The 23,441-nt window shown below is 40.0% G+C and overlaps 1 protein-coding gene across 6 annotated transcripts in view; it reads left to right on the top strand.

The window, feature by feature from the left end:
* LOC126253322 (alanine--glyoxylate aminotransferase 2, mitochondrial-like) overlaps nt 1–21,016 on the top strand; it is a 155,952-nt gene extending 134,936 nt beyond the window's left edge. For 5 of the 6 annotated variants that reach the window (XM_049954578.1, XM_049954583.1, XM_049954580.1 and 2 more), the window contains exon 10: nt 20,124–21,016. In XM_049954578.1, the coding sequence (XP_049810535.1) occupies nt 20,124–20,249 (126 nt within the window). In that variant the 3' untranslated portion in view covers nt 20,250–21,016. The remainder of the gene's footprint in view (nt 1–20,123) is intronic. The other variant, XM_049954579.1, reaches the window with a different exon arrangement.
* Nucleotides 21,017–23,441: the final 2,425 nt, after the last annotated feature.

Below are 23,441 nucleotides of genomic sequence, written 5' to 3'. Positions count from 1 at the left end.
CAAATATACTTCCTTTAAGCAATATTGTGATTCTGAACTTTTTATGCATGCTCGTATGTGATAATTATATCACTGTGAAGACTTTGCTAAAAAATGCAAGATTCACATAATATGTGGCTACATTCATAACAGTAAACTAGCAACATGACCATATTGCCAGCACAAAATCAGTGCTTTGTCTCTGAATCAGAGCAGTTTGATTTAGCTGAGGAACTATTTTTATTAAGGCTGAATTGATCTGAATCTACTGGTCATTAGTAGTGACTGCTGATAGATCACTTTCCAAATAACAATATCCAATAATGTCTAACTGATGATATGACAGGTGACAGGTGACTGGGAAGGCTAGCAAAGATTCAGCAACTTTTGTTTTGTGCAGAATATTTGGGCAATAACTCTCATCTCATTGGGAATAATGGCAGGTACTTTCTTTAAGTGAGGAATCAGTTTTAAGCTTTTAGTTCCCTTCAGGCTGCAATATCCTGAAACCATTCCATTTCAGATCACCAATAATACCACATGGTGTCCATGTTGTACATTTGCTACAAAGCTTCAAAATATGGTGGGAAATGGCACCCAAGTAGTGTCTTGTAAAGGATTGTGCACTTGAAATCACACTGGCTTACAGGTTAGAAATTAGTTTTCAGACATGTGAATGCAAGCAACTTTTTTGTTGAAGGGAGGGGAGATTATCAGTCTTCTGACTGAAGTGGCGCACCATCATTTCCTCTCCTTTATCAACCTCTTTGTCTCAGGGCAAAACTTATACCCAGCATAGTCAGTTATTTGTTGGGTTATAATCCAAGCCATGTCTTCCCATACAATTTTTGCGATCTCTCTCTCTGTCTAATACCATGGGAGTTATTCCCTTATATTTTAGCACATGTCCTACAATCCTGTCCCTTCTTCTACTTATGTGTTTTCCACATATTCTTTTCCTCAACAATTCTGAAGAGAACCTCATCACCCACTTAATTTGAAGCATCCATCCATAACCCTGCATCTCAAACACTTTGATGTTCTTTTCTGATTTTCCCACAGGCTTCACTTCCACACAATGCTCCATGCCAGGCATACATCCTCAGAAATTTCTTTTTCAAATCAGGCCTATGTTTGAGATTAGAATAATTTTTTTGGTGAGGATTCTCTCTATTCATTTGTTAATCTGCTTCATATGCCCTCTTTCCTTTGTTCGACGTATATTATTTTGCTTCAAAAGCAGGAGAATTCATTCATTTTATCTACAGTGTGGTCCCCAGTTTTAATTTTAAGTTTCTCACTAATCTCGTTTCTGCTGCTCCGCAAAGGTCAGTCTTTATTTGATTTACTCTTGATCCATATTTTGCACTTATTAGACTTTTCATTCCTGCAAATTTTCCTTTTCTTTTCAGAGAATAGCAATGTCATCAATGAATGTTATCATTGTTATTCTTTTGTCTTAAATTTTAATCTTACTTCTCACACTCTTTTATTCTTTCATTGTTTTTTCAGTATTCAGGTTGAACATGTGGGTGGCAGGTTTAATTTGACAATGATTGTTGTTGGTGGTTCGCCGTCTTCCTGACACAAGCCTGGCAAGTATTATTGTGGTCAGCCAGAAAGCGATGGAGAACATCCTGACCTTAGTTTCCAGTCTGCACGGCCACATTCTGGTCCAGCCCACCAAAAGAAATGTTTCTATTCTCCTTCTACTTAGCGGGATCAGAGCTATGACTATAAATGAAGGAATAAAGCTCTAGTTCATACATATGTTGAGTAAAGTATTTCACATACTACACTTTGAAAGTCACTATATTCACAGGGTGTATACGACACGGGACAACTGGGAGATCCGCGAAAGACCTGGGAATTTTTTCATCCAGGAGAAAACTGGGAAAAACCCAGCAATTTTTTAGAATTCCGGGAATTTTTCATTGTTTTAGTTTTCAGTTAATTTTTTGTAATTTTGACTGGTAAGAACCAATACTCTAACAAAGGATATTACTGTATCCCACTACCGCAGAATAATACTGCAGCAACAAAACATGAACAAGAGAAAAAAACGTAAATTGCAAAGGAAATGCGCCATATAAAAAAAACAACAACACAGAGCTCATACAAGTGTCTGCCAACAGCAAAATGTGTGAAAGGCTTTAGGAAGACAATGTAATGCTTCATAACAACAAATTACCTCTGATGTGTTTGCATTAGATCCATTTAAGAAGTTACGAGTCGGCTCATGCGCATGCACATTTGAGTTGCGTGTGAGTAGTACCTTCACTTGCTTCTGGCTACACAAACGTCGCTGTTGACTGTGTAAGCAGCAAACTGTAGTATCTGAACCTGGCGTAAATTTTTAGGGGGCGCGGGGGGGGGGGGGGGGGGGGAATTCATATTCCTTAAGGAAGAAAACCTTGTGTCACCAAGCATCTAGCATCTAGCACGTTAGTCTATCGATTATTCAAGTGATTTTGAAACGCATCCCTGTTGGTTCTTGAAAATTTTTGAACGCATTCTAAGTTGATTTCTGAATGAATCATAAGTTGATTTTTGAATGTGTGCATAGTGTACGTGACGTCTCTGCCAGGGGAATCCTCATTGCATCTAGAAATAAACTTTCCTGCAGACAAAAGGGGCGGGGGCTATAAGAGTTGATCGGAATAAAGCCAAATGGGTGAATGCTAACTGCTGTTTGTTTAAGTGATTGATTGGGTATGCGAATGATCAGCATTGTTTTAATTACTAGCAAAGTCCATAGATTCTGACTACCAGAGTGGAAATAAGTGACTAACAGGAATAACAGGTAAGAAAGATTACATATTATCTTCTTGGTGTACCCAAGGAAATGAAATTTTGACAGAAAATTTTTGGTCAGATCGCTAAACTAGAAAGGGCAAGTTGTACAGTCCCCTGCTAGCAGCCGCTTAAGTTATATTGTGGAAGTAGTGCGTTGTACGAACATGTAATAGCACCTAACTGGAGAATAATTGCTGGATAACTAAACAGGTGATTTTGGTATGGTTAGTAGAGTTAACCAGAGAATGAGTTTTGACAATAGTAGAAATATATACGAAATTAGTGATGAGAAGATTGTTTGTTAGAATGAGGAAGGAGAAGATATGGGGACATCACACAAATTATGAAAGACTATGACGATTCCAAATTTATCCAAAAATTTCGTACTACTGCTTTTCGATCTCATGCTTGAGAAACTGGAGCGTATGAATGAAATGTGAAACTATTACCTAACATAAAGCTTTCTGCTTGTAGTAGGCCAGACAGGCATTTGATATTGGTACTTCGCGAATTATATTCTGTCATATTATGAAAATGACCATTATTACCAAAAGAGTTTCGCGTATTTGGTGTGTGTTACAATTCCTGCAATATTAGAAAGGCCTATTTTCTTTTATCTAGCAGACAGTGACAAAATAGACATAATCAGATCTAGAAACCACACCAGTCTTTGGTACTATTTGTATTAACAGCTTTTTCAGTATTAGACAACAACATTTTGATTTTTCATGTAACAAAACATTTGACGAATTTTGATGAAGCAACAGATTCTTTCACAGAAAGGAAAGCCCACCATGTAAAGCTGTAGCAAGATTAGGGAGAAAAAAACGCTAGGACCTAAGGATTGAAGAAATGTGTACTGTCTTGCTTGTCTCTTGTCTTTACTGGTTTTACGTTTCTGAAGAGTTCTTGTTCTTCCAGTTACAAATAATCCCATCTAGTATTGCGAGGGATTCTTAAAAAAAAGAGGGAGGCAGGATGTCAAACAGGCTGACTGGGAGCAGGAGAGGCACCACAGGACATTTTAATTTCCGCTGCCCTGCTGGATCGATGGATGATGGCATCCATTACAAAATATACACATTTGAGTTCCACAATGCGAAACACAGTGACGTGTGGTAGAAGAATGCTGTGTGAAGAGGTGTGACACTGCACACTTAAGACCAAATAACACATCTTGCATTTCCTCGAAGTTATATGTTTTATGCATCAGACTCTTCGGAAAGATGTGCGCTACAAAATGAACATATTTTTGAAAAGTAGTATTTTTTTTTAAATTTTTGGCGTCCTATCTCAAACGCCCTCCCCCCCATGAACCATGGACCATGCCATTGGTGGGGAGGCTTGCGTGCCTCAGCGATACAGATAGCCGTTACAGTAGGTGCAACCACAACGGAGGGGTCTCTGTTGAGAGGCCAGACAAACGTGTGGTTCCTGAAGAGGGGCAGCAGCCTTTTCAGTAGTTGCAAGGGCAACAGTCTGGATGATTGACTGATCTGGCCTTGTAACAATAACCAAAACGGCCTTGCTGTGCTAGTACTGCGAACGGCTGAAAGCAAGGGGAAACTACGGCCGTAATTTTTCCAGAGGGCATGCAGCTTTACTGTATGGTTAAATGATGATGGCGTCCTCTTGGGTAAAATATTCCAGAGGTAAAATAGTCCCCCATTCGGATCTCCGGGCGGGGACTACTCAAGAGGACGTCGTTATCAGGAGAAAGAAAACTGGCGTTCTACGGATCGGAGCGTGGAATGTCAGATCCCTTAATCGGGCAGGTAGGTTAGAAACTTTAAAAAGGGAAATGGATAGGTTAAAGTTAGATATAGTGGGAATTAGTGAAGTTCGGTGGCATGAGGAACAAGACTTCTGGTCAGATGACTACAGGGTTATAAACACAAAATCAAATAGGGGTAATGCAGGAGTAGGTTTAATAATGAATAGGAAAATAGGAATGCGGGTAAGCTACTACAAAAAGCATAGTGAACGCATTATTGTGGCAAAGATAGATACAAAGCCCATGCCTTCTACAGTAGTACAAGTTTATATGCCAACTAGCTCTGCAGATGACGAAGAAACTGAAGAAATGTATGATGAAATAAAAGAAATTATTCAGATAGTGAAGGGTGACGAAAATTTAATAGTCTGGGTGACTGGAATTCGGTAGTAGGAAAAGGGAGAGAAGGAAATGTATAGGAGAATATTGATTGGGGCTAAGAAATGAAAGAGGAAGCCACCTGGTAGAATTTTGCACAGAGCACAACTTAATCATAGCTAACACTTGGTTCAAGAATCATAAAAGAAGGTTGCACACATGGAAGAACCCTGGAGATACTGACAGGTTTCAGATAGATTATATAATGGTAAGACAGAGGTTTAGGAACCAGGTTTTAAATTGTAAGACATTTCCAGTGGCAGATGTGGACTCTGACCACAATCTATTGGTTATGATCTGTAGATTAAAACTGAAGAAACTGCAAAAAGGTGGGAATTTAAGGAGATGGGACCTGGATAAACTGACTAAACCAGAGGTTGTACAGAGTTTCAGGGAGAGCATAATGGAACAACTGACAGGAATGGGGGAAAGAAATACAGTAGAAGAAGAATGGGTAGCTCTGAGGGATGAAGTAGTGAAGGCAGCTGAGGATCAAGTAGGTAAAAAGACGAGGGCTAGTAGAAATCCTTGGGTAACAAAAGATATATTGAATTTAATTGATGAAAGGAGAAAATATAAAAATGCAGTAAATGAAGCAGGCAAAAAGGAATACAAACGTCTCAAAAATGAGATCGACAGGAAGTGCAAAATGGCTAAGCAGGGTTTGCTAGAGGACAAATGTAAGGATGTAGAGGCTTATCTCACTAGGGGTAAGATAGATACTGCCTACAGGAAAATTAAAGAGACCTTTGGAGATAAGAGAACCACTTGCATGAACATCAAGAGCTCAGATGGAAACCCAGTTCTAAGCAAAGAAGGGAAAGCAGAAAGGTGGAAGGAGTATATAGAGGGTCTACACAAGGGCAACGTACTTGAGGACAATATTCTGGAAATGGAAGAGGATGTAGATGAAGATGAAATGGGAGATACTATACTGCATGAAGAGTTTGACAGAGCAATGAAAGACCTGAGTCGAAATAAGGCCCCCGGAGTAGACAACATTCCATTGGAACTACTGACGGCCTTGGGAGAGCCAGTCCTGACAAAACTCTACCATCTGATGAGCAAGATGTATGAAACAGGCGAAATACCCTCAGACTTCAAGAAGAATATAATAATTCCAATCCCAAAGAAAGCAGGTGTTGACAGATGTGAAAATTACCGAACTATCAGTTTAATAAGTCACAGCTGCAAAATACTAACGCGAATTCTTTACAGACGAATGGAAAAACTGATAGAAGCTGACCTCGAGGAAGATCAGTTTGGATTCCGTAGAAATGTTTGAACACGTGAGGCAATACTGACCCTACGACTTATCTTAGAAGCTAGATTAAGGAAGGGCAAACCTACGTTTCTAGCATTTGTAGACTTAGAGAAAGTTTTTGACAATGTCGACTGGAATACTCTCTTTCAAATTCTGAAGGTGGCAGGGGTAAAATTCAGGGAGCGAAAGGCTATTTACAATTTGTACAGAAACCAGATGGCAGATATAAGAGTCGAGGGACATGAAAGGGAAGCAGTGGTTGGGAAGGGAGTGAGACAGGGTTGTAGTCTCTCCCCGATGTTATTCAATCTGTATATTGATCAAGCAGTGAAGGAATCAAAAGAAAAATTCGGAGTAGGTATTAAAATCCATGGAGAAGAAATAAAAACTTTGAGGTTCGCTGATGACATTGTAATTCTGTCAGAGACAGCAAAGGACTTGGAAGAGCAGTTGAACAGAATGGACAGTGTCTTGAAAGGAGGATATAAGATGAACATCAACAAAAGCAAAACGAGGATAATGGAATGCAGTCAAATGAAGTCGGGAGATGCTGAGGGAATTAGATTAGGAAGTGAGACACTTGAAGTAGTAAATGAGTTTTGCTATTTGAGGAGCAAAGTAACTGATGACGGTCGAAGTAGAGAGGGTATAAAATGTAGACTGGCAATGGCAAGGAAAGCATTTCTGAAGAAGAGAAATTTGTTAACATCAGGTATAGATTTAAGTGTGAGGAAGTCGTTTCTGAAAGAATTTGTATGGAGTGTAGCCATGTATGGAAGTGAAACATGGACGATAAATAGTTTGGAGAAGAAGAGAATAGAAGCTTTTGAAATGTGGTGCTACAGAAGAATGCTGAAGATTAGCTGGGTAGATCACATAACTAATGAGGAAGTATTGAATAGCATTGGGGAGAACAGAAGTTTGTGGCACATCTTGACTAGAAGAAGGGATCGGTTGGTAGGACATGTTCTGAGGCATCAAGGGATCACCAATTTAGTATTGGAGGGCAGCGTGGAGGGTAAAAATCGTAGAGGGAGACCAAGAGATGAATACACTAAGCAGATTCAGAAGGATGTAGGTTGCGGTAGGTACTGGGAGATGAAGAAGCTTTCACGGGATAGAGTAGCATCGAGAGCTGCATCAAACCAGTCTCAGGACTGAAGACAACAACATCTCAAACGATCAATGGAGGAGGTGGGGATATCGTACATCTGGGACTGATGCGCAGAGGAGTCTGAGTCATAGACGGGGGTGGGGGAGGGGGGTTGTCTCCATGTGTTCCATGTTTACATTTAGTGATTTTGCTGTTTCCTCTTTGTTTACTGCCCTCACGTCAAATGAAAACAAAGTGATTTCTGTGGCTGGGAGCTATCAAGTGAATTAAAATACATTCACGTAATTACAGAAGGCTAAAATATGTTATTAGTTTCAGATTTTGTTTTATTTCCACCTTTATGACAGTCAAGCATTAATCGCCTTGAATAATAATGAAGTTACATTTTGTTGCTTTGCTAAAGAAATTCTGCTTTTATCTATCTTTTCCACTGAGGTAGCCAATTTATTTGAAATGAAGTGTTTACCACACTACTGGCTAGTTTCAACTGTTCACTGCATTTCAAATGCACGTTTTCATCTTATAGCACGTATGGCATTATGTCATAATAAAGAACTCAACATGAGATAATAAAGTACTGGTACTCCAAGAAAATTTACATCCAGGAAACCACTCTGATGAGCTTAATATCAGGTTGAGACCTACTTCGTTGGTAATCTGGACATACGAATGTGCACTTTAAGGTGAATTATTCATTGCAGTATAGTTCACGAAATTCTGATGCTCTTCGAGTATCCTCTGATGTCTTGTTTCTTTTAGGACATAATGTAAGATCTTTTAATGTTTTACATGTATGGGCTTCCTACATCATCGCAGCTGCGCAAGTGCGAATTGTGGTTTGAAAAGTGTTATTTTCAAAGTAAATTTCCTTTTACGCAAGATGAACTATGTTTGAGAATGTACAATGAATTTCTTAAATCACAGAGCATTTGACTCTCATTTAAAAATCAACTCTTTGATGACAATCCATTTGGAAGAATTTCGAGCCCATAACATCAAGAGATTTATGACGGTATTAAACATTTTACTGGCACATTTGTGTGACGTATCTTAAAGTGTAAAATACGCAAAAAAGATCAACATTATATGTGAAAGCTTAGCTTCTCCTGCAGCTTACTAATCTTAGAGACCAATACTAAATCTGTATGCTTTTCCTTTCTTGTATCAACACCATGTATATTAACTTTTCCTATTTGTGTGTTCGTGCTACTTAACAATGATGTTGCTATTGGCTGACTACATCACGTGTCCTATGCTGTGAATATCCGCTGTCATCGGCTGACAAGACCACGTGACATGAGCTATGACTGGTTTACAAAAGTGCATCGCAATCTTGATTTCAATGCTTCGGAGAGTAGCATGCGGTGTTTGGTGGAATGCAAATTTATACGTCCAAAATATGAAAATAGTACATGTTGCTGCACATCAAAGAACTTTCCAAAACGTGTTTTTTCCCCTGAGTTTCGTTTTCTTAAATGCAGGGAATTCCTAAACCGCTGTATAAAACCATAACCATCAAATGATTCGTGAGTTTTACAGTTCCAAGGGAAAGTATGCTGTCACTTAACACGGAAAAAATTATTTTCACCTGGGTGATAGTGTATTTTTACCCGGGAGGTCTGGGGAAAACCCGGGAAGTTTCTTTCCTTGTCCACGTATACACCCTAAATTGAACTGACTGTAAATCTTTTTATCTTAACAGCACTATTATCAGTTCAAAGGTGACCTCTATGGTACATTTCTGCCAAATAGTCCTTCGCCCTGACTACTAATACTCAAATAAATGTTCAAAATAAATGCCCGCCACAAAATTGGAAAGAACACTCACCACTTGCCACGCGGGTTTGTAATTATCACAGACGGCACACTAACAGTTACTTTAGCGAAATCTAAGTGATCCAGGATGGTGTACATCATCTGAGGCAGAGCGCAATCCAACGTTTAACAGACATGGATGTTACAGTTGTAGGGAAGCAGCCTACTCACGCCTTATAAAATTCAGTCTTTCCATTGTGTGCCAGCCAGTCCGCTGTAACTAGCTCTGATGTCATAAATGTTGCGCAATACTTTAAAAATCAAGTAAATAACCTGAAACGTTTCTAGCATGTCAGAAGTAATACTAAATCAATATGTGTTGAATATCAGTTCAATAACTTTAAACATTTTCGAAATTTGGACGTTTTTCTGTAAAAAATCATTGGCGCAACAGAAAAGAGCTAGAAACTTAAAAATTTATATTTGGATTCCTTTTGCATAATAATTTAGTAGAAACAGTATTCTGGATCTCACAAATTAAAATTTTAGTTGAAATTCATGATTTTCTGGTTTTTATCTTAAAAATTAAGGAAGCAAGATAGATTAAGTAGGCGAATAAATAAAGCTAGGATGTTTAAATTTAATTAGAAGGGAGATCCGCTATAATAATACAGATGTGAGAAGTTTCATCTGAATAACTATAAAACTATAGCGATAGCGTATCTCCAAAGGGCAAGTTCAGAGCTCGTCTACTGCGTGTAGTGTAATTAAATTAATTATCTCGCCCAAAATATTTGACTTAGCCACGTCAGACTTTTATTATGATTACTTACTTGTGTGCTGATTGCACAATTAAATTGAAAGCTTCATCGGCCATCAGAAAAGGAAGCAATGATTTATTCGACAACTTAAAGTGGTGCATTACTAGCCCGGCGGCTAGTCGGGAGAGCAGATTTGATCAGACGTTCCCTTAGCCATCCACACCGCGGCTTTATATGCAAGAATGCTGTGCGAGAAGAGGAAGGCCCCAGTTCTCTCCAGACGCTGATTAGCGCACCACCTGTGCCGGGAGTCGCGTCGCGTCGGTATCGTTGATATAAACAGCAATGGATGCAGTAATAAGTTACTCTGGATACGCGTAACCATGAAATCATTTTTGAGTGAAGTGTTAATTTTGGGATGACGTTAATGATCTACCTTTAGTTTGCGTATGTCGTATTTTCACGTGCCGCCGCAGGACAGACATTTTACCATTATTAGCGTGACGTTTGATGAACATTATCATCAAATTATGGCGAGCATTCACTTAAACATTTAATTTAAACAGTTATAGTGGCATCAGCGCATTAGACTCTAAACTGCTCTGGTAGTTGGATTGTGTGGATACTTTTTGGTCTGTGACTTTCAGAATATAGTGAACATTCTAGAGAGAATGGTTTTTGATTATGAATCCCAGATAATCTCCTAATTCCTCAGAGCTATAAGCTGTAGCTATAAATGTATTTCTCAGATGAAGTGGGCACTAGGAATTCTAATTACAGGCTTCACGTTTTGCTAATCACTTTCTGGTTGCCAATATTGTAGTTAGAGAGCCAGTGTTGAGAACGGCAAACAACAGCATTAAATAAATAATAGGAACATTAACACTTATACCACCCACCGCCCCACATATGGTGCCAATCGGCCGGGAAATGAAACTGAGTAAAAGTGAAAGTGATTTTTAAATATTCGGATTCGGGAGTGAAATGCGACACGCAACTGAGTAATAGAGCAGTGATAGTGTTACGTGTGCATGTGGACGACGCAATTGGATTAACAACGCATCTGGATTGACGGAGCTGGCACTGAGTCTAACGGCGCTGCCGGCATTGCGAGAAACCAGTTTCGCCTCACCACAGTCGTCCGCCGGAGCAACCGGAGCCGCACCTGCAGTTGCGGGCCACGCAAACACACCGCAGCCGTCGAAGTGCAGTCTGCAGTTCAACGCGCCGTGTTGCATCAGTAATCCTGGTACGCCACGCCGGCAACGCCATACGTCATGCAGAAGGAACTAAGTTAAGTGAAAAGCTGTTAAAATTTTTACTAACCTACACTAAAAGACTGTCGGCGATGGAACCGCCAGAAGAAACTGAGGTTAAACTTAAAACAGAACCTATGTCTGTTGAGGGAACTGTAAATCCAGACAACGGTTCAAGTGTAAATATGCATGAAAATAGTAATGTTAAAGTGAAATATGAAGTATTGTCTCCTGACAGTAGAGTGAAAAGGGGCAATGATTCAATAATAGAGACCCCTGTAGTAAAGCAGAAATCAGAAATTGTTAATTCATTGGATGATAGTTTATCTGATGAGTTAAAAACGAAACAGTCATCAGAGGTGGTAGAGTTTAAAAAGGATAAGTTAGATATGCCTGATCAATCAGATGTTTCATTACGTTTTGATGATTCTGGTATTGGAGCTAATTTTTCGTCACCTGAGTGTGATAAAAAACCAGCTAGTGAGCAACCCAAAGATACTGGGGCTATTGATTTAAATGATATGTTACAAGCAATAGCTACCAGTAATGCTAAAATGACAGCTGAATTAAAGTATGAGATTGTGGCCAGCCAAACTAATTTTAATAAACGATTGGAGGTAATGGACAATACCTTCAAGGCTGGTTGCAATAAGTTGAAAGAGGATCTGGACAGTTTGAATTATAAAATTGATTGCAATCATGAGGATATTAAGAAAAAGGTTGCTCAACAATTTTCAAAATGTATAAAACAGTAAAATCCGAAGTTGCTGAGGTTCGCAAAGACTTCCAAATGGAAGATGCGAAGCTGGAGCACAAGTTAACAGAAAAGATCGAGGCGGAATCTGAACTGTGCTCAGATAGATTTAACGATGTTAATATAAAAGTAAATATATGTCAAGCAGAAGTAGATGCAATCAAAACTGATACTACTCATATTGTGCAAAGAGTTGATAATGTTGAAATGAGAGTAGAAAATATTAGTACTAACATTGCTAACATTGAGAGTAAAGTAGCTTCAGTAACTTCTGGTAATGGTAGTATACAACAAGTTGTAGCTGCAAACGCCGCATTTATCGGATTTCGGCAGTTCTTGCGGTTTGATCCAGATAAAAATATCCACCCGCTAGATTTCTGGAATGATTTTGGAGATGTGATTCCACCAAATTGGTCTGAACAAGAGAAAATCTCATTTATTAGAAGCCATTTAGCGGGTGACGCCATGCGTTGGTCAGCTGATGTTATGTTGAAGTGTAAAACATTAGCGGAATTTAAAACAGCTTTCATTAATGAGTATTGGTATAGTAATAAGCAAAATGAAGTGTTGAGAGAATTTTGGAGTGGAAAACGCTTCAATGCAGGCAAGGAATCTATTAAAGAGTTTGCCAGGTCATGGATCTCATGTTTGTCACATTTGGCCGAAAAGCTAAAACCTGAAATAATAATACTAGGTCTTGAAGCCAAACTGCCATGGTATTGGCAAACTAGAATTATATCTGCCCCTAGAGACAATCTGGATTGTTTCATTGAATATTTGGAACATGTAGTGTGTGTGGCTGCCAATGAGGAGCAAGCACGTAATAACAGAAATGCTAATAACACTAGTAGTAATTTTAAGAACGAGCAGAATGGCAATGTAAACATCAGGACAGTAGGTGTTCGCCATCCTAAGAAAGGTAGGAATTGGAGAAATAATTACCAGAACCAACAATGGCATCCAAATGATAGTAATTTTGTTCCTAACAAAAATGTGCAAGTAAACAACAGTGCGGAAAGCAATGCTGTGCCAGTTAACTATAATGGAAATAAAGGAAACAGTTGTAGGCCGAGGCAGGAAAACTAGTTCCCATCTATGAGGACACTGGCGCTCACCAGGCGGTTACTTTTCCTAAGCCATTAATTATAGTAATTGGTAAGGCAGATCAGAATACTCAGACTGAACATGTGGATGAGGAGTCGGTAGCATCGAAGGATACAGTAGAAATATTAGATCACTCACAGTATTTAATAGATACCATGTTAGAGACACTTTCTAAGTGGGAAGAGAAAGAGAAGGCGCAGCAGTGTAATGGTAGGGAAGAGCTACAAAATACTGAATTGTCAGGTGAAGAAGCAGAAGAAATTCATACTTATATTTACGATAAGGATGATGTGCTCTTATCTAAAGTGCCTGTGCAGGATGTTGATACTGTACTAATAGATTTAGGACAGGAGGTAAGTGAGAATGTAGAGGATAGCCTGTTGTGGGTCGATGAACCCAGTAGCTGTGACCAGTTGTCACTTGAGAAGGAACCCGACGATAATAGTGAAAGTGGTTTAGCTGTAACTAGTGTTATGCCCGGTCTGGAGGCGCAGAATCGCTCAGACTACAGTAAATTGGGTCATGTTCAGCAAACTAAATGTAATGATGTCGTGCGGTGTTTCAATTTAAAATTCATAGACCGACTGGAAAAGGCAGCTGAAAATGTAATTCAGGAAACCCCTACACACTTTGACCTAAATGTAATGAAGACAGATGTCGATCACTTTAGTTGGAGACAAATCCAAAAGGAACTATTGGATGAGTTTGAGGAACCACCTGTACAACCTAGAATAAGCCACCCTATAATAATAGTGAATATGTTGGGTATCAATGTACGTTGTCTCTTAGACAGTGGAAGTGAGCTGAGTGTGATATCTCAGTCCTTCTTTGATGCATTACCTAGTAAAGACAAGCTTACCGTAATGAGGGTATCAGGACTAAGAATAATTAGTGCTACTGGCAAGGTATCAAAAACGGTAAAACAAGAAGCTTTGCTGCCCTTCAACATTAATGGTAATTTAATTGATCATCCATGCTTAATTGTAAATAATCTCAGTATTGAGGTTTTAATTGGCATAGATTTCTTGTCAAAATATCAGAGTGTTGTTGACTTTGAAAGAAGCCAGTTAAAAATGGTCTTGCCGATAACCGGAGTAATTACGGTACCTCTTATTGATAAACATGTAGTAACTAATGATGAAACTTGGGAGCTGCCTATACGAATTCTGAAAAATAGGAGATATTGGGACGAAGGTGTTAATCTTAGTAAAAGTAAGCTAAACACAGAAGAAGAAGAAGCAATTATTTTGGACAAGAGTAAAAAGCTATTCGGTCTCAGGAACGTGGCAATGAAACCTATTGTATGCTGTAGAGCTAACTAATTAATAGTAAAAGAGATTGCTTAGTGTTATGGAAAATATGCAGATAAGTTGTAAGAATGAACTCACCTTGTGTAGCAAGGAATGGCAGTGTAATAGAATTGAACACTGTTTGTGGTTGAGACGTGAAGGACACGTCCTTGAAATATTTATAAGGTTGGAGCTGGCCGTTATTTGGTGTAGTGTGTGACAGGACACACCTACACATATTGAGGTTATGAGTTGGAGGCGTGAATGCGACCATAGGTACCCTTATGTTAGATGAGACAGAGCAGCTCATGGTGTCCTATAGGTTTAAGGAATTTAGCATTACGCTCGGCCATAATTACTTAATGCACTTTAGTGGTAGGTCGAGAGAGACTACCTGTGGTTTCAGCATCCAATCAAGTGGAAATGGATTGCAACGTGAGCAAACTGATCAGCTGCAATACACTATAGATATGAAATAAATGTGCTATCCTATGCTTTAAATTTTAATGGAGTGAGTATTACTTAAGTTCAGACACTAGCAAAGTAAGTAAGTACATAATTGCAGATGTGGAACTGACACAGCAGCAGAAGACCAATAAGTGGATTTAGTAGTCAACTAAACGTAGTGTGTTTTGAACACTCAGAACTGTACTATAACCACAAGTTACTCACATGTACAAAGAGCTGAGAAGACAACTACTAATCAAATATACTCATACTATCTCTAAGAATAAGGTAATCAAAGATGAGTCAGCTAAGTAAATAAAATACAAATGCATCAAGAATGTACCGAGCATTGGTTCAGTGTTCTGGCCCAGAAAGAATAAATTGAGATTAAATAGGATTTATGATTGTATGCCTTGAGCATAAATTTTCTCTAATACGTGGCTAATGGCGTTTTGAGCCATTTGTTTACCGATTTTATGACAGTTAAGTAACCGCGAGAGTAAAATTGAAAAATTTCTGTTAACTTTGTTCCAGTAACATATTGAAAGATAAAATGTATATATCCCCATTTCATTGTGACCCACCCTTAGATATTAAGTGAACAGTGTCTGAGGCATTCTTTTTGTTTGTTCTACAGGACAAACCAGATAATGGCAGCCTGGTAGCTGCGTGAAAGCGTGGAGTGACTTGGACACAACTCGCAGTGACCCCTCCCCTTTCCCCATGTAATTTAGAGTGAACGTGCAGTACGCACACCATAGCAACTTCCCCTCCTCTACCCTTGAGAATGGAAGTGTAGAATGGCAGCCAAAGCGGCTACAACCATGTGTGTAAAAAAGAAATTGTCATGATTTGTGAAATTTTCTTTCAGGTTTAGAAAAGACTGCTAAGATATAATTATCTCTTTATGTATCATGAATAACTGTGTTATTTTCTTTGAATTTGTGTATGTAAAAATATTTACAGACAATTTAATGGATTTAAGATTTTCATAATTTTACATACACTCCTGGAAATGGAAAAAAGAACACATTGACACCGGTGTGTCAGACCCACCATACTTGCTCCGGACACTGCGAGAGGGCTGTACAAGCAATGATCACACGCACGGCACAGCGGACACACCAGGAACCGCGGTGTTGGCCGTCGAATGGCGCTAGCTGCGCAGCATTTGTGCACCGCCGCCGTCAGTGTCAGCCAGTTTGCCGTGGCATACGGAGCTCCATCGCAGTCTTTAACACTGGTAGCATGCCGCGACAGCGTGGACGTGAACCGTATGTGCAGTTGACGGACTTTGAGCGAGGGCGTATAGTGGGCATGCGGGAGGCCAGGTGGACGTACCGCCGAATTGCTCAACACGTGGGGCGTGAGGTCTCCACAGTACATCGATGTTGTCGCCAGTGGTCGGCGCAAGGTGCACGTGCCCGTCGACCTGGGACCGGACCGCAGCGACGCACGGATGCACGCCAAGACCGTAGGATCCTACGCAGTGCTGTAGGGGACCGCACCGCCACTTCCCAGCAAATTAGGGACACTGTTGCTCCTGGGGTATCGGCGAGGACCATTCGCAACCGTCTCCATGAAGCTGGGCTACGGTCCCGCACACCGTTAGGCCGTCTTCCGCTCACGCCCCAACATCGTGCAGCCCGCCTCCAGTGGTGTCGCGACAGGCGTGAATGGAGGCACGAATGGAGACGTGTCGTCTTCAGCGATGAGAGTCGCTTCTGCCTTGGTGCCAATGATGGTCGTATGCGTGTTTGGCGCCGTGCAGGTGAGTGCCACAATCAGGACTGCATACGACCGAGGCACACAGGGCCAACACCCGGCATCATGGTGTGGGGAGCGATCTCCTACACTGGCCGTACACCACTGGTGATCGTCGAGGGGACACTGAATAGTGCACGGTACATCCAAACCGTCATCGAACCCATCGTTCTACCATTCCTAGACCGGCAAGGGAACTTGCTGTTCCAACAGGACAATGCACGTCCGCATGTATCCCGTGCCACCCAACGTGCTCTAGAAGGTGTAAGTCAACTACCCTGGCCAGCAAGATCTCCGGATCTGTCCCCCATTGAGCATGTTTGGGACTGGATGAAGCGTCGTCTCACGCGGTCTGCACGTCCAGCACGAACGCTGGTCCAACTGAGGCGCCAGGTGGAAATGGCATAGCAAGCCGTTCCACAGGACTACATCCAGCATCTCTACGATCGTCTCCATGGGAGGATAGCAGCCTGCATTGCTGCGAAAGGTGGATATACACTGTACTAGTGCCGACATTGTGCATGCTCTGTTGCCTGCGTCTATGTGCCTGTGGTGCTGTCAGTGTGATCATGTGATGTATCTGACCCCAGGAATGTGTCAATAAAGTTTCCCCTTCCTGGGACAATGAATTCACGGTGTTCTTATTTCAATTTCCAGAAGTGTATTTTTATGTGTTTGTCTGTCTAAGGCAATATGTATGCCAAAGTGTTTCATTGATTTTGCTTAAATTTTGAGTGATAATGTTGCTAAAGAGGCAGTGAACATGCCAGCAATTTAAATAATTGAAGTAGGTAATAAGTTTTCTTTTAATATTTCTATATGTTTACATTTCAATTTTAATTTTTCATAGGGAGTTAAACTGTACTCTTGCTTCCCTTTTTGTAATTAATTTTTTTTCATTTACATTCAAAAAAATTAAGTAGAGGGTGATGTAGGGAAGCAGCCTACTCACGCCTTATAAAATTCACATCAGTCTTTGCATTGTGTGCCTGCCAGTCCGCTGTAACTAGCTCTGACGTCATAAATGTTGCGCAATACTTTAAAAATCAAGTAAATAACCTGAAACGTTTCTAGCATGTCAGGAGTAATACTAAATCAATATGTGTTGAATATCAGTTCAATAACTTTAAACATTTTCGAAATTTGGACGTTTTTCTGTAAAAAAATCATTGGCGCAACAGAAAAGAGCTAGAAACTTAAAAATTTATATTTAGATTCCTTTTGCATAATAATTTAGTAAAAACAGTATTCTGGATCCCACAAATTAAAATTTTAGTTGAAATTCATGATTTTCTGGTTTTTATCTTAAGAATTAAGGAAGCAAGATAGATTAAGTAGGCGAATAAATAAAGCTAGGATGTTTAAATTTAAGTAGAAGGGAGATCCGCTATAATAATAAAGATGTGAGAAGTTTCAACTGAATAACTATAAAACTATAGCGATAGCGTATCTCCAAAGGGCAAGTTCAGAGCTCGTCTACTGCGTGTAGTGTAATTAAATTAATTATCTCGCCCAAAATATTTGACTTAGCCACGTCAGACTTTTATTATGATTACTTACTTGTGTGCTGATTGCACAATTAAATTGAAAGCTTCATCGGCCATCAGAAAAGGAAGCAATGATTTATTCGACAACTTAAAGTGGTGCATTACTAGCCCAGCGGCTAGTCGGGAGAGCAGATTTGATCAGACGTTCCCTTAGCTGTCCGCACCGCGGCTTTATATGTAAGAATGCTGCGCGAGAAGAGGAAGGCCCCAGTTCTCTCCAGACGCTGATTAGCGCACCACCTGTGCCGGGAGTCGCGTCGCGTCGGTATTGTTGATATAAACAGCAATGGATGCAGTAATAAGTTACTTGGGATACGCGTAACCATGAAATCGTTTTTGAGTGAAGTGTTAATTTTTGGATGACGTTAATGATCTATCTTTAGTTTGCGTATGTCGCATTTTCATGTGCCGCCGCAGGACAGACATTTTACCATTATTAGCGTGGCGTTTGGTGAACATTATCATCAAATTATGGCGAGCATTCACTTAAACATTTAATTTAAACAGTTATAGTTGCATCAGCGCATTAGACTCTGAACTGCTCTGGTAGTTGGATTGTGTGGATACTTTTTGATCTGTGACTTTCAGAATATAGTGAACATTCTAGAGAGAATGGTGTTTGATTATGAATCCCAGACAATCTCCTAATTCCTCAGAGCTATAAGCTGTAGCTATAAACCTGTTTTTCCTGCCTCTCGGGCTGTATTTATATATGTGCCACAGTGGACAGCTGAGAACATCTGTTATCTGTCTTATGCACACTGAGCAGACTCTGAACGACCGCTTTCTCAGATACACATAATCTTTAATAACAAAGTTACGAATTAATTTAGAAACTTCTTAATTTTTGCTTGTATTCTGGTAGGTTGGTTAAAAGCACAGAAAAAGTTTCAGCTCGCCTGGATAAAAACTTTGCCTTCTAGAATTTTTATAGTGGAACTAACGGTAGATGGTTACCTCTGAACCATATCTTTACTAGAACTTGTATTGGATGTTATTACTATTACTATTACAGTTCTAAAATTTGGTATAGCTCTGTTATTTAGTAGGTTTTATCACATGCTGAAACCAAAATTTTCTATAATTAAAATTACAGGTACTTAAATCTACTGCAAATGGATATATTTTAGTTACAAATTTGGTTTTCATTAAATTACTCTAAAACTATAAGAGGTAGCTTAATGTGGTCTCTTAGTTATTATTTTTAGGATGAAATGAAGCATAAAACAAATTTTTACATTTCTAAGTCCAATATTTAGCACCCTTAATTTTTCTTAAAACATGTGGATTCTTGTTGTAATTTTGATTCTTTTACTTTGAAACTTGCACCACTTATTTCTTACCTCCATAGGCACTTTCTGATCAAATTCTGGCTTTCTAGCTTTATTATTTAGCGCAACTTATTTTTTTCTCAAAACTGAATTTTTACGAAAACTATCAGTTTAATTACATTAAGACTAGATATTTAGAACAGTATTACAATAAAATATATGTTGACAAAATTTTAATATAAAATTTTGACTTTTAATTTTACAATTAATTATGGTGCAATACTTGTGCACTACACATGTACGCGTTAAGGTGACATGGCACTTCTAGCAGTGAACTGCAGTACGTCCTGGCACACTCGTTCGCCTCGGTGTCACTCGCACGATACAGTGCTTGTTCCGCTTCAAACAGTAAAAAAGGACAGCATTCCTACCTTATGTGCTTTTTAATGTGAGCACTTTTCTCTGGGTCCTTCATTCTCATTGTTTCCACCTGGTTCTTGTCCATACTACCCATATTTTCCCATAGTGTATATATATATATATTTGTGAAGATTTCAAACGTATTACAAGGGGCAATTCTTCCCTTCCATTGTTTATTTCTGTGTTTGAGCTCCATCTCTAATTATTTTGTTTTCGTCAGGCTCTCCCTCTTCCCCTTCCCCTTTCCCTATGCCTCTCTTGCCCTTCTCCTCTGCATCTCCCCCCTTTCTCCTCCGCTTCTCCACCTTTCCCTGTGCCTCTCCCCCCTTCCCCTCTGACTCCCTTCCCCACCTCCACAGTATATCACACTGGACATTTTGGACATGTTCCTCGATATGTATAGTGAATTCAAGTAGATTATTATTAATTGGTCCATGTGGTTATTTTCAGGTTCTGCGCATGCAGCCACCAATGTGTATTACCAAAGCAGATGCAGATTTTACTGTTGATGTTATTCGAAGGGTTCTTCTGAAACAAAGACTGAAAAACAAAAAGACCCAAGATAGACATAAATGATGTCTATTTCTTTGGTACAATAACTTATTTTAAAGGCAGTTTATCTGCAATGGCATGATACAGATGAAATTTTTCTGAAACTGCAATGTATTATGGGAAGAATCATATATTTAAAATGTGTAACTCTTTCCATGGCTGTTGATCAGAAGAGCTTAATTAACATTAAAAATAAACTTCAGATTCTATTGAAATATTTAAGCATGGATGTAATGGTAATAGCACTCTCAAAGCCAAAGTCTCTTTTCCAGAAGAAGGAAAAAAACAGAAGTGCTGAAAGTTTAACAGTGATGGAATTGGAAGTGAGACCTACACCTCAAGAGTTCACTAAGTTCACATTGCGAAACAGAATTTTGAACAGCAAGGAGAGAAGTACTCTGAAAACAAGACGAAAAGTGGAGAAAAATATGGATAACATGACATGACATTTTTCATTCTCTTAAATTATTCTTCTGTCTTGTGAGAAAAGGTGCTTTCAGTTGAATTAGGCTTGAGACTTGTCATTAGACATGTTTTGTTCTAACTTTACCAAAAGGAATATTTTCAGAAGTGTGGTCATTGTTACATTTTCAAGATAATTTTAGTAGCTATCTTTTATTTTGTTTTATTCCAAGGATCCTGTCAACAGATTTCAAAATAAGAAGCTAGGAGAGCCCTGTGCTACTTGTTTTTCAATTTCTTAAATTCAAATTAGTCATTAGTCAAAGTATACATTTATATTTACTCAATTTTTCAATCCTAAAAGATGTAAATAAATTAATTTCTTGTGAGCTTATGTTTTGTACTTGTTTGAAGTGGTGCCCCATCTTTTGTACCTTGCACCAGTCAAGCAGTGTCAATTAGAATCAAATCCTTTTTCCTCAGGAGGATTGTGTCACATCATATTCTGTGAACAAGTAAAACTCTTAGTGCATGAGAAGACTGCCCAGTTTTGCAGTTATTTACTACCATTTTAACTACAGACTTTTTCAGCTATAAAATCAGGAGTTACACCTCCTACAACTTGATTCTCAGTATTATCAGGTACAGTGCCAAGGTTTATTTCTCTGGGAATTACATAAATGTTTCTGGAACAATGAGTGCATTTGTCGGTATTGTATGCACGACACCCAGTGGAGAGTAGAATGAATCCACACTTGCAGGGGAAATACAATTTTATCATGCACAACATGGAACAGAATAACAAGCGGCACATACAAATAAGCAATATGGTCACTGACTAAGTTAGTCAAAGAATCTAGCTCGAAGAATGGATGGCTGTCAATGGTGTAGCTGTCGACAGTCACCACAGAACCCATCCCCCATCCCCCCTTTTCCTGGTGGTGCAGAACGCAGGGGAGAGTGAGCATGATAGATGGATTGGGCAACAGTACGAGAAAACAGTCGGTCAGAAGTCAGTACAGCAACATGACCAGTCGCACTGTTCCTGGCCCAAGGGGAGGCACTGCTGGACCATTTATTGTGGAGAGTAATGGCTCAATACTGGTGGAGGAGATGTTATAGGCTTGTAGCCAGTGTGACAGGTGAACTTGGTGACCTGCACAGGACAAGTGAATCAGCTGATCCCGAGTCAGAGAGGGTTGCTGGTTAATGGACATGGAGAATGGAGATTTGTCATCACTGGCAACAGTGGGAAGCTGGTAGGAACAGTGTTGGGTGACACAGCAGGTGGTCAGGTCATCAAGAGAGCACAGGGGTGTGTAAAGCATTGTGCAGCTGGAGGGAGAGATCCTCTAAGCAATATGGCAAAATGTTGAACGAGGAAGTGACCGTGCTGGAAGGGGTGGTGGGTGGTGACTTATTAGAAGGCACCAGAGAAGGAAACACTTCACTTCACTTGTGGCACTTATAGTAGTTGGCAGTTGTGAGAAGTTCCCTTGGGGTGGTGGGTGGGGGCGGTTAACCGTGGTGAGTGAAACAGTTTGGTATTCATTGTGCAGATAAATGTCCATAGTATTATCAGTTCAGAGGAGCATTCTCTGAGTGGTCCCAAGTACGGGGCTGCGAGGCCGTGCAAACAGTCACCACGGAGCATAACAAACTCAAGCTGGTGGAGGTCTTTGTGTAAGAATTTGTGAGGCCTGGAGTGGAGGCATGAGAAGTTGAGGTCAGCTTTGAAAGCATTGTGGGCACCACGTAATATCCAAGGTAGTGCTTCGGCCCAGGACCAGGCATGGCACATCAGGGCAGCTTTAAAGGTTGTGGTACTAATGCTTGACCAACCCGTTACTTTGAGCTGTGATGCGAAATTTGTTGGCACTGCAGAAAGTACACAGCTTGGAAAAGAGGAAAGACTTGAACTGTCTGCCCTGATTAGTTGTGATGGAGGAGGAATAGCCGAAACAAGAGAGCCAGGTATTGATGAAGGCTAATTCAACTGAATCAGCCAAAGTCTCCATAAGAGTTACTTCTTCCACCCATCTGCTGGCATGGTCAAATGGTCAATCATGGAGAGAAAGTACTTAAATCTATCAGACGGGAGGGGGGGGGGGGGGGGGAGCTGAGGACCGATGAGATTGAGATGGATATGGCAGAATCTGCTTTTTGGAATCTCGAAATGCCCTAGAAAAGTTCAGCCATGACAGCTAACTTTACTGCACTGGCAGGGTAAACACAATTGAGCCTAAGTGTGACAGTCTCTTTGGATTAAAAGCCACACAAAATGCTCAGTTAACAGGTAAGTGGTAGTCAAGGTACTGGGGTGTGCAAACTCATGTAAGGCTGAAAAAAAACCTTAAATTGAAGAGACACAGGGACAACCAAACAGGGTGTACCTGTAGATGTCACACATCTACCAGTAAAGTAGATCCGGGAAGATGACATGGTTCAATGATCAAAGATGAAGAGGTATCATATAATAAGTCATGGCTGTCGGGGTCCTGCACCTGCAGGAGAGTCACATCATTTATGTCGAGTGGAGAGGAAATAAGAGTGCACATGGGACAGATAGTCAGCCATGATGCTGTTGGTGTCCCTAATGTAGCAATGTAGCAGACGTCGGTGTTATATTGGCAGATAAGGTCCATGGTCCATGTGCAGGAAACGATGTTGGAGGGGGGGGGGGGAGGATGGCCATGGGTTTATGGATGCGAGTAGCCAGTGGTTGGTAAAAGATGTCTGTGACCTTTCGTCTCTCTATGTCCTCACGGAAGTAATGGACAGCCTCATAGATAGATAACAGTTCTCTATCAAATA

This window comes from Schistocerca nitens, chromosome 4 (assembly GCF_023898315.1).
Source record: "Schistocerca nitens isolate TAMUIC-IGC-003100 chromosome 4, iqSchNite1.1, whole genome shotgun sequence".
Lineage (NCBI taxonomy): Eukaryota > Metazoa > Arthropoda > Insecta > Orthoptera > Acrididae > Schistocerca > Schistocerca nitens.
This window is presented reverse-complemented; position numbering and strand designations above follow the sequence as displayed.